Consider the following 15,407-nt stretch of genomic DNA (forward strand, 5'->3'; position numbering starts at 1 on the left):
CAACAGACATAACTCCTAACTAAATACTAAAGGATATTCTCCAGGCCTAAGAAATGATCCCAGACAGAAGCTCAGAGATGCAGAAGGAAATGAAAAGCACTAAGAAAGTAAATAACTGGGTAAATCTAAATGAATAATGACTTACAAAATAATAATGTCTTATAAATCTTAAATATAAAGAGAATTAAAATACATTAACAAGAATAACAGAAACCAGAGAAGGACAAATTGAATTAAGGTATTCTAAAAGGCCTCGCATTGTCCAATAAAAGGTAAAAGAAGTCAAAGATGCATTTAGGAACCATTAAATGAATAGCAAAAGAATATATACCCGGTAAGCTAAAAGAGAGAAAAACTGCACAACTGAAAATAATCAAAAGAAGGCAAGAAAAGAGAGAAAGGAGAACACAGAACAGGCAAAAAAAAAAAAAAAAATAGTAATAAAATGGAAGATTTAAAGCCATATTATCAGCCAAATATATCATTAATATATCATTAAATGTAAATAGACTGAACACTCTAGTAAAAGGACAAAAACTGTCAAGACTAAGCAAAAAAGAGAACCTAACGATATCCTACATAAGCAACATAAATATAAGATTACAAAAGGCTGAAAATAAAAGGATGCAAACACTTATACACTAACCAAAAGTCAGTGGGTAGAGCTACATTAGTATCAGAAAAAGTAGACTTAAGGTAAATAGCATGACTAGAGATAATGGTGAGTCCATTCACCAGAAAAATAAAATTCCAAATCTGTATGCATCTAGTAATATAGTCTTAGTTGACACACAAAAAAAGGAGAAATAGAGTGTCATGGAGGAAACAGACAAGAAAGCAAGTATCTCTGAAATTCCAGAAAAAGAAAACGGAGTATAGGTAATAAAGAAATAAAAGAAAATTGTCCTACCCTAACATAGACATGTACCTTCAGAACAAAAAGACTCACTAAATAGAGAAGTCACATCATACAGACATTTTAAGTTAGAAGAATTCGACTATATATTAGAGAGAAAATGTGAAACAATTTACGTAGAACAAGCCATTCTCCCTGCCCTTCAGTATGAGCGCGCAATCTGAGACATGAACTTGTTCTCCCAATTGAGCTCAGTTCCGGTGTGCCTTAGTGTGAGCATCTCATCACACGACAATTCCAGAGTTTTAAAAAAATGTTTTTGAACAATATAAATGCAAATGCTCCCCTTCCTTCAGTACTTAACAAAAGAAATAATTTGTTCCAACACTATAAGGAAAAGCCATCTATGCCCAACATATTGAGAGATGAAATATCAGCCTCCAATGTGGGACTTTTCTAAGGTATGTTGAAGGGAAATAAGATAATATGCAGTTTTCATATTACTTGCAGACTTTAAATCTAATGCCTAACTAAAATGCAGGCATAAAAAACCAGGTTGAAGAAAAATCAATTAATAAAGTCCCACCTTGTCATATCCTGGTAAAAATTCTGTATCTCGAAGTCCACAACACTAAAAAAATAATTCTACAAATTTACAGATTAAAAAATTAAAAAGATATAGTAGATATTAATACTATGTACAACATTAAATGTGGGGGTTACAGAGAGAACTGTCCAGTGAGTTTTGAAAGAAAAAGACTGTGACATAGAAATTTTATATCAAAGTCAAATTATTATGCATATGCAGAAGCAAATTTTAAAACTTAAGTGTGAATAAAATGGAACTACCAAGTTAGTACCCACAATGTTATCTGATATCTTACCCACAAATTTTAAAGACTAACAAATATGACTAATTCTGAAGCTGTAAAATCTTTAACTACAGCTACTCTGAAGAAAGAAGTTCACTCTTCCACAAAACTGCCACAAAATTTTTTTAAAAGCAAAGATTTCTTCAAAAAGTGGCAAAAATTAACTCCTCAGAACTTCACAAGACACATTATTCCAAAGCTTCTTTCTGCAATTTTGAATTAACTCCAGAGAAATCAATGTTTCATAAAAGATGCCCACAACATCTAGCAGGAAATAAATGAAGTCTTAAAAAGCAGATATGGAATGATAAGGTTAATTTTCAGGCATTAAAAATTGCAACAAGCACCGTCTCCAGTTTTTTTTTTAGCCTGCAATCTTTAAAAGATAATCTGGTCTTTGATTTCATCATCTAATAATCACCTTTCCACTTCATAACAAATGATAAACTTCAGAATAAAAAAAATGAACTTTTCAAGAAATGAGTCACTGATCAAGAACATTTCAATTGGGGCACCTGGATGGCTCAGTCGTTAAGCGTCTGCCTTCGGTTCAGGTCATGATCCCAGGGTCCTGATAGCGAGCCCCACATCGGGCTCCCTGCTCCATGGGAAGCCTGCTTCTCCCTCTCTCACTCCCCCTGCTTGTGTTCCCTCTCTCGCTGTCTCCCTCTGTCAAAAAAATAAATAAATCTTTAAAAAAAACAAAAAACAAAAAACATTTCAATTGATTTTGCCTTTCCTCTGCCTCAACTCCTATTGCTCTTCCTTCATTCTCCTTGTCAAAAAAAACCCTACCCATCTAAAAAGCCTCCTCATGCCTTCAAAACCAGGTCAAGTCCTACCTCCTCTAAGAAATTTAACCAAATACTCCAAACTAAACAAATCCTATCCTTCTCAACATATGCACCCTCATTTAACAATGTAATTATACACAGCCATCAAGTAAAAATATAAAACAAATTATATAAGCACTAGTTAACTTTCATGTATTTTTAGCTAGGCTCTTCATCACTTATAAAATAAAAACAACAATAACAACGGTTTACATTTAATGAGTCATTAGGATAAACCAGGCTCTGTTCTAAACATGGACACATATTTACTCATTCATCTCGTACCTCAGTCCAGCAGGATGGTAAGTGAGAGAGAGTGTGTGTGTGTGTGTGTGTGTGTTTTACTTAAAGTTGTTCAGAATTGTCTCGGTAAGCCTCCCCTTTCCCTCCCTAGCACTCTAACCTAGGGCCACACCACGCATGTAGGGTAAGTGAAAGGAACCAATATTACTTTGCCACTATCCCATTTATTCATATAGAGGTTTGTGAAGAAGATATCCATAGGCGGAGTGAACTTTATTATGTTACATATCTCTGGCTCTAGGTACTTTTCTGCAGAGAGGGTAATATTTCCCTTCCTTTGGACACCTATGGGTGTATGCTTGAGTCTTTGCCCTCTGTCTCCTTTCCCCTTCCTCAGTGATATGATCTACCCTCACGGCAAACCTCTATCCAGATAATTCCTGAATCTATATTTCCAGCCAAGAGAGCTAGTCAGACTTCTCACCTGAGCCTAATTCTGTAATGCCTTTACAGAAATGTTCTGCTGGCATCTCAGACGCAAGGTGTCCAGAATGAAAATAATGTCTTGTCCCTTGAACTTGTCTCTTCTGCTACATTCTTCATCCATTTTCCGCTTGAGACCACTTCAGTGCCTTGAGCCACACTGGCATTCAAGTATTTGAATAACTGAACTTACTCTAAACCGAAGTTTCTCATCCTGTCTTAAAAGAGGTATTGGACCTGCTTCAATTCCTATTTTTCAGCAAAACAATGAATAAAATATTTATTTTCCTTCAAAATAGAACAGCTTGAAAGCTTATGAATCCGTATCAAGCGAACACAAGCAGTGGTGAGCAGAAGTCAGATAAGCAGACTGACTCGATTACTCAGTTCACTTCTCATTAAGTTAAAAATCTCAAGCAACCATGGGAGTTTTGACAATTATAAAATTTAAAATTGTTCCTATTCTTAATTATGTATTTAATTTATATTTATAAATGAACCTAAGACTCAAGAATGAATATAGGAATATGAACAAAAGACCTGAACAGACAATTCTCAGGAAAAAACCATCAATAAAAATCTGAAAAGATGCTCAACTCCATTAACGATTTTAAAATACAAAACTTAAAAAGATATACTTTTTTTGTCTATCAAACTGGCTAGACTAAGAAGACTGAAAATACTATGTTGGCAAAGGTGTGGGGAAACAGGCACTCTCTCACTTGCTGTTGATAGGAGTAAATCAGCCTTTTGGAGAACAATTTGGAAATAACTATCAAACATTTTAACACACATGCTCTTTTACCCTACAATTCCACATCTACAAACTTATTCTATGGTATATTTGAACATGTACACAAAGATATTTGTAAAAATGGGTTCATTGCATATGTTTGCAATAAAAAAAATTGGAGCATCAAATTGGAACTGGTTAAATTAAGTATGATACATCTATCAAATACCATATGGTTATCAAAACAGCTGTGATAAATTTCTATGTACTCACATGGAAAGATGTCTTTAAAACAAGCTGGAAGACAGTATGCACAGCACAACACAATTTTAAATATATATTTATCTATATTTGGTTTATATATGCATTAGTTGTTATATATGTATTATATATTTAAAATATTTAACTGTGCATATAAAACAGAAATTCCAGGACACCTGGGTGGCTCGGTTGGTTAAGTGTCTGCCTTCGGTTCAGGTCATGGTCCCAGAGTGCTGGGATGGAGCCCTGCGTTGTCAGGCTCCCTGCTCAGCCAGGAGCTGGTTTGTCCCTCTCCTGCTGCCCCTCCCCCCAACTCTCAAATAATTAAATAAAATCTTAAAAAAAAAGTCCATAGCTATTAAAAGTGATTATCCCTGGGGAGAAGGTTGAACTAGTATATGATTTCACTTTTTATTTTACATCCTGTTTGAAGTTTTATAATGTGTTTCATTTCAAACCAACAATTAATTTCACCCAAAAATTAAAAATTCAAATGCAGTACATATTTTAGCAATCAGGGTTAGAGATGCTGCTAAAAAAGATAAATTCCATGGCCAGGGGGGTAGGGACCAGCAGAGAAGGAGCTGTGCCCTGCCACCTCACCTCTCTTCCTATCACATTTCCTGTTCTCCACCTCAGGTGTCAACCTGACCCATACTATTTTGAGGTGAGATGAAACTCCAGAGATTTCAAAGTTTAGACAGATTTCCCAAACAGCAACTTTATGTATAATATAAGGGGAAAAGAAAGGGCAAGCGGCAGGCAAAATCCATTAGCAGTGATGGAGAGGGAAAGAAACTTTCTTCAACATGGCTGAGACAATTTTTTCTGTTTAAGGGAAGACCTTTGCATTCTTTTTTTTTTTTTTTTTAAAGATTTTTATTTATTTATTTGTCAGAGAGAGAGAGAGAGAGCGCGAGCACAAGCAGGGGGCGCAGCAGAGGGAGATGGAGAAGCAGACTCCCCGCTGAGCAGGGAACCCAATGTGGGACTCGATCCCAGGACCCTGGGATCATGACCTGAGCTGAAGGCAGACGCTTAACGACTGAGCCACTCAGGCGTCCCAGACCTTTGCAGTCTTATGTTTATTTTAAGTCTCCTTCCTTACGAGGTCACAACTTGCTGTCGTTAGGAGGCATTCCCCAGAGAGCCTCTACCCACTTTTGATCACAATGGGCTTAGAAATCAGACAGTACAATCTGTTAGAAATCCACATGAATTAAAGATAAACAGGCTCTAAACAGAACCTTTGGGACTCTGAGAAACTTACTTACTTTGATGCATGGACTTTAAAAACTTATTTCTCTTATTCTCTATCTTCAGTTATATTCTAGAGGTAAGGGTGCATATGGTTGAATTTTATGTAGGTGAGGTGGCTATTAATAAAGGGGTTATTGCCATAAGAAGTGTAACAATCTCTTGGATATCAACACTACATAAATTTAAAACAATAACCCCACTTCAAACTTCAAATGCTTTGAAGAATTAACCAAAAAAACCCTTAAATTTTAGTTGCTGCATTAAAAGTTATGCTATGAATAAACAGTTATCAATAAAACATAATTTGTGATTCTGTCCCTAAATTTATAAATTATAATGATATCTTAACTAGACCTTATATAACAAAATATATCAGGGTGATTTTTTTAAAGGTCTTATTCATTTGAGAGAAAGAGAGTGAGAGAGCACGCACGAGCAGGGAGAGGGAGAAGCAGGCTCCCTGATAAGCAGGAAGCCCAATACAGGGCTTGATCTCTGGACCCTGGAATCACAACCTGAGCCAAAGGCAGATGCTTACCTGACTGAGCCACCCAGGCGCCTCCAGGTGATTTTTTTTTTCCATTTACTCTATATCTGAAAAACAAATATTCTGTATCCAGTTTCCATGTAGTATCATGTTAAAAATTCACTCTGCTCAGGACTCATCACCAAGTTTTACTGGCTATTACTGACCAATAATAAATTCTGAAAACCAGTATAATCAATCTCCACATTTCCCAAAGACATGGAAGAAGTTGCACCTCCCAGATGGTTCCATTATTAGAATTCTCATATATTCAAACATTCCAGTGACCATTTCGCTTAGAAGAAATGAAAAATAACCTCCTCTGAGACTTCTAGTCTACTGACTTGCTAAAACTAAGTTAGGACTATTTGAAAGCTATGAACCAAAATTATGAGAGAAAGCAGAACTTGATTAACAGGAACACAGTGATTCCAGAATTTGTTTTTCCACCTACAGCAGTAATGACACTTTCTCCATCCAAATTAAGTTATTATCTGTGGGGATGTCTTACCTCTGCTATTAGACCAAGGCTTCCTAAGGACAGAAACCATGTCCAGTTCATCTTAGTATCTCCACGGTGTATAGCTTTGTGCACAATTAACCATCGATAAAATGTTTGCAACTAGCCAACATTACCTAAATGTTTAGTTTTGGCTATAGATAAACTGACTGGAAAATTAAATTTTAAAATTCTTGCTATGGAACAATTTTAAAGCAGGTTATTTTCATGGTTTTTTTAAGAGGAAAAGCAGAAAAACACACATTTGACTTTCAGACTGCCCAACTGCTAACTCCTTTCAAGAAGAATTCACATACTGATTTCCTTAAGGTTAAACATATAACTACTACCTCTCTCTCTCTCCTTTCTTTACATGAGGGAATCAAAAGAAGGGATCACAACCTGCTCGTTTCAGCCAGATCTATAACCTGGGCAATTTACTTTATATCACGTATAAAGCCTAAGAGTAAGCATCTAATATTTCAAGTAATCCTGCAACTTAAAGTATCTCACAATTTCCTAACACTTAAATCTTTATTTCTTGAAATCGGCCATAAAGCTATTTTTATACCAAATCATACACAATCCTGTTTACAGGCAACTTAAAAGATTTCCCTGATCATATCCAACTTCATGTCAGAAAAAAAGATGTACCACAACTGGAGTTCTAGAGAATGACAAAAGGTTAATTCCTGCATCCAAGAACAGAAATGATCAGTGTTCAAACACAAGAACTGAATAGAGGTCATTTAGATATCCACGACTCAATTTTATAGACTTCAGAGTTATAGAAACTTGAAGGGAGAAGGGACCTTTGAGATTACCTATTAATTAGGTAATTAACCCCTGCAGTTAACAGATGAAACAGAGAAGCTATAGGACCTGCATTTTAAAATAATGAACTGAAGTATTCAATGTTCACAATTAAAGGTGAATATACCTTGAAAAAGCTGTAGAAGTACTAGTAAATGGTATTATTCTTGATGATATCATACTCTTCTATAATAAATGGAAACCTGACTCTCATAGACACACAAAAATTATCTTTTCACCAATAATTCCATATGTGGGGATCCAAAAAATAGAAGAGAAACACCATATGCAGGAAGATGTTCATGACAGCATTTTTTATTACAGCCAAATACTAAAAACAACTTCAGCATCCATAACAGGAGAATAAATAATTAGAAGCAGTATGCAGTATAATAAAGAGCATAAGCTTTGGAGCTGGAAAGACCTGGATTCAAATGACAACTTCTCCACAGGAGAGCTATGGGACCTTTGGTCACTTACTATTTGAGACTCAGTTACCTCATCTGTAGAATGGGGGGATGTTACCATCTTCCTCACAAGGTGAAAGAAAGAATTAATGCATGTAAAAGAGCTTGGTACAGTGCCTAGAGTTCAGTGAGTGTTCAATAAATACTACTTTTATTGGTTGCTATTAATGCCATATTCATTCACTGCAATATTATACAGACATTTTCAATAATGGTTATAGGAAAATCTATACATACTGGAAAGATCTCCAACACACTGTTTAAAAAAAAAATCAAGTTGAAAAGCAATAAGTAGTATGTTCCTGCTTATGTGTAAAAAATACAACTATACATATATATGTAAATGCAAGAGAAAAAATACCAGAAGTGGTTATTTATAGGTAAAAAAGATATTTGTTGGTAAAAGTGATACTTTACTTCTATGTTGTCTTACTTCAAAAATATATTTACATATTTTTAAAATAAATTTTAAAAATAAAATTATTTAAATATAATATAGCAACCAAAAACTGGCATAATGTTGAGAAAACATCTACATATAAAGTTGTACATACTACTATGTAACACTGATGTGTAATATTAACAGAGACTAGAAAGAAATATACCAAAGTTATACCAGTGGGTCTAAATGGCTTTTGTCTCTATTTCCAAAATTTCTTAATCAAAAAACTATTTTCATCCTAAATGAATCAAAAATTTGGGTTATATTTTAGTATCTTTCACTGGCTTGTGTTCCATGGCAACGTCAATTTTTTAAAATCATAAACACTAGACTTTTTACTACCTCAGGTAGCTATCTGGTCAACATGATCTTATCTATGGTCATTTCTTTTGTTCTCCTATTGTTCATACAATTTTACCTAGAAGCCAAAACACCTACCAATGACATGGTAAATACCTTGCAACCACACAGAAGTCACTAATAAAATAAAGTGTTTGGGAAATGACTATTAAATAGGGCCTAGAGCCTTCATACATAATGAGATTAATGTTACCCCAGTATTTTTTATTAGTGTAAAGAAAACTCATAAAGAAGAAATCAACAATAATCAATTAAGCCAACAGAAAAAAATCTACACTTTCAAAAAATTTAATAGAATTGCAGTATTTTTTAAAAGTTCATAAAGAAATGTTAAAACCATTCCACAAAGATACAGCACTTTACAGTTTATAAGCAGTTTTGTATTTCATTTTTCTGACAATCCAGTTAGGTAAAAAGCAAGGTTACCTATAGCCCTCAACAGATACAAGAGCAGGTATGGACCATGAGTGAAATCCCAAATCCTCTGCCTCATATCCTAAGTCTTTTTTCACTATCCCACATCACATACTAATTTCCATACAGTCTAAGAATAGCAGTATTTTTGGTCTCCTTTGAACATTCTGCCTGGAAATCTACAAATTCTTTTATACCTCATCCTGTTAGGCAAGCAGAGCAGGGCATCAGTCTCTGTTTACAGAAGACTCAGTAAAATCATTGATCTTTCCAAAGATGACAAAACTAATAAAGACTAAAACTGCAGCATATCCAGAGAAGGATGACCAAATTCAAAAAGGGCCAGAAAAGTAAGTAATGGGAAGAGTGGCTGAAGGAATAAAGGATGATTCACTTAGAAAGAGGAGGGGAAAGTGACATACTTGCACACACACAAATGTTGTCATTAGACACGTGAAACGCCATCATACAAGGAAAGCAGACTTGTGCTATATGGCCCTAAAAGGTAAAAACAAAGGCAATTCAACACTCCTTCAACAAACATTTACTGGTTATCCACTCTGTTCCAGATGCTTCTGCTACATTAGGTAATCAAAAGGTAAATAAGAGAAGTCCCAATCCTCAAGAGGTTCAGACAAGTTGAGGAGACAAGAAAATACATAACACAAGATTTAAAGCTATGAGAACAAGGAGAATAACAACTCTAACTCTCTTTGGGCAGGGGGATAGCAGAAGAAAATTCACTAAATGATGAATAGAAATTTCAGAAGTAGACAAGGTGGAAAGTGGCATTAACAGGAAGAAAGGACCAAAAAAAAAAAAAAAAAAAAGGAAGAAAGGACAGCTTGTCAAAGGCATGGGGACATGAAGCTCTGCAATAAACCAGAAGTGGTGGAACACCAGGTACACATTAGAGGTGCCAAGAGATGAGGCTTTAAATTCGGGGTGGGAGAGGCCAGTGGTAAAGAACACAAAAGGCTTCACAATCTTCATGCCAAGGAGTTTAGACTCTAACACTCAAGCTGTGGAACACTAATAGATTGTAAGTAGGAGTATGGCATGCTCAGAAAAGGACATAGGAAAACTCATTCCTGCAGGAAGACAGATGTCTGGAGGGTAACAGTGGAGATAGATGAATTACAAAGCCACTATTGTTAGTCTAGGTGGGGATGATGATGAAAAGATTCAGATTCAAGAAATATCTAGGAGGTAAAAATCAAACAGAAGTATTGGCTATAGGAATGAGGGAATGGGGAGGGTCCAGGATGACTTCTAGACCTCAACTTGGGTGAATGGTGCACAAAGATGCCCAAGACAAGTAATGCAGGAAGACAAGTCTATGCAATCATTCAAAAATGTGAAAGCCCAGGCCCAGGAACTGGTTTGTTATTGTCTAGAGAAAGGGGATGAGTGAAGGAGGAGGGAAGGGGAGCAAAAATGAGTTTACCTTTGGTCTTGGTTAAGTAAGGTGCCTATTCAGTGAAGCTACTGAATGGCACGTGAAGAAGAGTGGACTAGGAGAGTCATTAGCTTACAGGCAGCAACTGAAGACAAGACAGAAGGAGATCAACTTTGATGCCAACATTTAATAAGGGAATAAAAGAGGGCGCCTGGGTGGCTCAGTTGGTTAAGCGACTGCCTTCGGCTCAGGTCATGATCCTGGAGTCCCGGGATCGAGTCCCACATCGGGCTCCCTGCTCAGCAGGGGGTCTGCTTCTCCCCCTGCCCTCTTCCCTCTCGTGCTCTCTGTCTCTCATTCTCTCTCTCTCAAATAAATAAAAATCTTAAAAAAAAAATAAGGGAATAAAAGAAAAACTTGAGTAACAACTAACGAACTGATCACAAAAGTAAGAGATGAATTAACAGAGTGATGCCGAAAAAGGCAAGAGAAAAGGAAAAAGAAATCAAAAGTGAGAAGGTCGAAAATTAAAGTTAAATGTGCTGCATAAAGCAAAGTTTATGGGTAGAAGTTATTCAAAATGGGAACAGACCACCTTGTGAGGTAACAAATCACATCATCAAGTAAATGATTCAGACAGATAGTGTCATCTATGTGGGATGATGACAACAGGATTCTTCCCTTAAAGGAGAAATGTAGCTACAGTACACCTCTGAAGTCTAGGACAAGGTTAGCCTCACCACCAGTATGACATTTCATCAAACACATTTTTGCATTCTGCCCAAGAATGGAATATTCGATTACTCTAGTAAAAGTTTTTTAAAAGGTTTCTACATATTTCATGTAACTCATAAGCAACCAATACTGGATTAAAACTTCACTAATTCTACTCTTGGCATACAGAAAGTTGCTGGAGAAAGTGTGGAAATAGCTCATCTGGTCTACTTTAAATTCAAACTGATTTCAACTGAGCTCTCAACACTGACTTCCCTACTTTCCCCGTTCTTGCATCTCAATTCTACCCCATCACCATTCCTTAACCCTCACTCTGATTAGAGAAGACTTGCACTGCACAGGCAGGCTGCTCTGTCCTGACTTCTTTCCCTAGGTCCCTACCCATCTTTTCAGAAATCTTCCTTCCTTCCTAAAGCCAGACAGTGTGCCTAATCATTTCCAACCCTCTACAGCTGACCATTTTCTATCACTAGTTCGTCTCCCTCCTTTGTCCTCCTCAACGTCACCCTAAATTGGAAAACCACTCCATTTATCCTGCTGTCCCACACCCTAATTTTCTCCCTTTTCTACCAAATACCTCCATCCCCCTACCACCTACTCACTGTAATCCCCCGCAGAAAGGTTTGAGTCTACCACTCTTCAAAAATAAAAAATTAAAACCCCTGACAAATGATGAGGGATCTACTGACCACTTGTTTCAGTTGCCACTTACTCAGTTCTCAATTCCCTCCATCTCTCTGCAGCTTATGACAGAACTGACCAGCCCCCTCTTATTGCAGAAATGAGAAATAAAGCAGGATGGATTGTGCAAAGCACTCTGAACCAAGAATCAGATCTGTGCTCTAGTCCCTACTAATACCACTGACTAGCTGTGAGCCTCCCCACCTCCAGTCCTCCTCACCCTTGGGATCTCACTTCTCAGACACCCTAACACCCAGACTAGGCTAGGTCCTGGCAGTATACTTTCTCAAAACCCATTCTTCTCCTTTCTAGTGCTTATCACATTACTTACTTACATAATTAGTAGTTAATGGCTATCTTTCCTACCCACTCACCAGACTGGAAGCTCCATGAAGGCAGGACACACATTTAAGCAATGCCTGCACCTCATCATCACAAAATAAAAGCCCATCAACTGAATCAGTGTTGAAATATATGTTTCAATCACTTCTAAGAGACTGCTTACATGACTTTTATTAACCTAATAAAATTATTAGTATTTTATTTATTTACAAAATTACTGACAAAATTCTAAAAAAACTCCACCAATTACCTAAAACATACATAATATGAATTACATATAAAATTAAGAGTAGGAAGGAATCTGTCTTCCAAAATAGTTACATTTCTCTTGCCCATCCACAAGAATAGAAAGGCTGGATCAGTAAACCTACATTTCAGGCCCAAAATGTGTATTCTAACCCAGGTACAGGCTGAATGTGCAAGTGCAGGTTTGATACTAAAACACTGTCGCTTATATCGCTGTTTAGATAATGCCCATTGGTATTCAGGTTTAAAGCTTTTCTTTAACGTCGGCAAAAGCCATGAGCTAATAATACTCTGCAAGAAAATCAAAAGAAAGTTTAATCAGTTAAGTTACATTTGCAGTGTGATTTTAAGTATTATTCAGTATGAATCCAAAAAACAACTAAAGGCTTGGCGATTAGAAGCTGCCACTGTGCCTGATCAGATGACGTTCAAATGCAAAAATTTCAGATCTCATACTAGTAGGTGAGAGTTTTGTCAAGTTTTACAATACACCACCTTGGTCAAACAATTTAAACAGACTGCATGTTAATTTGCCCTTCAACTGCTGAGTGTGTCCCGCTCAACTACACTGTAAGGTCTTCTCCAGGCAGGCTAAACAGGGATGCAGGTAATTTCAATAACCTATGATATTTAAAAATAACACCTAAAAACAGTTTTTCAGGCCAAATATATACATTGCACTTGGAAACATAAAGTACTTAAAATCCGATGCTTAGACAATTCCCTAGGTTAAAAGCAGTTACCAGGCTGTAAATATAGTTGTAATCCCCAGGAAAGAAGAGGCATTTCATAACGGAAACACTAACAGATATAAGCAGTTGGAGCGGTTCTCCAAGTCGCCCTCATCGTTAAGTCAACACCAGCGGTTGTGAGGGGGCAATTGTGCCCCTCAGACACCCTCACTCTTCCGCAGCCTCGGGGCTACAATCCCCGCACGATGTGTCCCCTCGAGACCAGCCAGCGCTTCCCTGGGACCTCAGCTGGGAAATCCCTAGCCAGGGAATGCGGAGTTCAAGCCCCCCTCCCCCTTCCTTTCCTGAAAATTAATGAATTGGCCGCGCGATTGTTTATTTAATGAGGTGTGTAGTGGCCTCTACTGGTGCTTGTGTGAGCACAAGAATGTCCCACTCTTACAAGTGGGATGAGCCTGGGGGAGGGGAGGAAGGCGAGGGGTGAACCTGCCTCCGGGTACAAAGCGCAGAACTAGACCCGGGAGCCCCGACGCGCCCCCGCGGCCGCCCCTCCCCCGGCCGCGTCCCCGCCCGCCTACTTCACTCTCCACCTAGCGCGACCCCCTTTCTCTTTGGCAACCGGTGCCGAGGCAGAGAAGTTCCTGCACGTTTCCTCCAGGATCCTAAACAAAAACACCGCAGCCACCGGTGCGGGTGCGGGTGCCGCGCCCCCGCCCCCACCCCGCGCCTCCCGGGCCCGCGCCCCCGCTTACCTGGGGACTGCGGCGGGGAGCCGCTCCTGGCTGCCGCGGCGGGCGCCGGGCGCCCGAGCAGCAGCAGGCAGCAGAGCCAGAAGGAGGAGGTGCGGAGGAGTCGCCGGGCTCCCCGCTCCGCCGCCATCTCTGCCCCGCGAGCGGCGGCAGCGGCGGCGGCGGCGGCACCGGCAGCGCCGCGGAGCCCTCGCCTCCTTCCCTCCCGCGCGCCTCAGCCGGTCCCTCGCTGCAGGCTCGGCTCCTGCGGCCGCCGCCGCCACTGTTCCGCCCGGCCCGGCCCGCGCGGCCCCTCTCGCGGGAGGGGAGACTCGGGGGCGCCTCCCTCCTGCAGGGGGGCGGAGAGGGGAGGAGAGCAGAGAGGAGGGAGTCAGTACATTCCGGGCCGGGGCTGGGGGGGGTCGGTCTCCAGGTTCCAGGCGCCGCCACCCGCCGCCGACTCCGGCTCCACACACCAGTGCGAGGGGGGCGGAGACCGCGGGCGGCGGGGGTGGGGGCGGGGGGCGGGGGCCCGGGGCGCGCACACACGCGCACGCGCAAGCGCGCGCCTCCCTCGCCCGCACCCCCTCGGCCCCGTGCGCGGCCCGCCCCCGCTCCAATCCCGGCTGCCGCCTCGCGGGCCGCGGCGGCGGGCCGCTCCCCTCCCCCCTCTCCCCTCTCCCCGGAGCCGCGGACGGGAGTGGGGCGCGCGCGCCGGGCGCTGCTGCTGGCGTCAGGGAAACCCCGGAGAAGCGGATCCTCCTCCTCCTCCCCGCGGCCGCCCGCTCGCCGCAGCCCCTCGTCCCCGCGCGCCCCCGCCGCCTGCTCCTCGCCCCAGGGAGAAATCCACACCCCCCTTCTCACCTACCCTGACGCCTCGGGCTGCGGAGACCTGGGGGCGAGAAGCGCTCCGAGCCCAGGCTCGTCCGGGAGGCCGGAGCGGGAGCGCACCTCTCCTCAGCCTGGGCCCAGAGCCTCTATATAGGGCCTCAGAGGAAACCGAATGGCCTCCGGGAGGAAACCTGGGTGCGCAGAGGGTCGGCACGGGGCTTTATGTGCTCGCCAAAAACAATAGCGATCCCGCCCGGCCCTTGCTGGGACCTGGCGCGGCTCCCGTGGGAGGGGGCCCGCCGCGCCGCCGCTGACCTCCAGCTTCCAGGCCGGCCGCCCTCGCCGCGCGCTTCCCGGGACAGGGCCGGGGCCCGCCCGGACCGCCGGGCCCGCGCCTCCACCCGCGTCGCTCGGCCCGGGTCCAGGGAAGCAGGGCGCCGACAAAGGTGCCCGGTGTCCACCCCTCCAGCCCGAGCGGGGGCCGAGGCTGAGCCCCAGGGTTCCCCGGGGCTGATCCTCTGGCTGTAGCAAACCTTTTACCTATACCTCTGCGGGGCACTTGGCTCTCTCAAATCTGGAGATCACGTCTTCCGCCGGTAAACCGGGAGCGAGAGGAATGTGATTTTGAACACTTGGTCATCGGGAAGCAGCACCCAGGCTTCCCCAGGGTTAGGGGAAAGCAGTTTGTAGT

At 41.3% G+C, this 15,407-nt stretch overlaps 1 protein-coding gene across 6 annotated transcripts in view; it reads right to left on the reverse strand.

Moving 5' to 3' along the window:
* The window catches only part of NEO1 (neogenin 1), a 252,544-nt gene extending 237,495 nt beyond the window's left edge, over positions 1 to 15,049 (reverse strand). For 3 of the 6 annotated variants that reach the window (XM_045899737.3, XM_045899736.3, XM_045899735.3), the window contains exon 1: positions 13,910 to 14,373. In XM_045899737.3, coding sequence (XP_045755693.2) covers positions 13,910 to 14,036 — 127 coding nt within the window. In that variant the 5' untranslated portion in view covers positions 14,037 to 14,373. Of the gene's footprint in view, positions 1 to 13,909; positions 14,375 to 14,753 lie in introns of those variants that run through there. The other 3 variants (XM_054513446.2, XM_054513445.2, XM_064570177.1) reach the window with 2 other exon arrangements.
* Positions 15,050 to 15,407: the final 358 nt, after the last annotated feature.

This window comes from Mirounga angustirostris, unplaced genomic scaffold (genome assembly GCF_029215605.1).
Source record: "Mirounga angustirostris isolate CCGP_5_RB_7025 unplaced genomic scaffold, mMirAng1.0.hap1 SCAF_9, whole genome shotgun sequence".
Classification (NCBI taxonomy): domain Eukaryota; kingdom Metazoa; phylum Chordata; class Mammalia; order Carnivora; family Phocidae; genus Mirounga; species Mirounga angustirostris.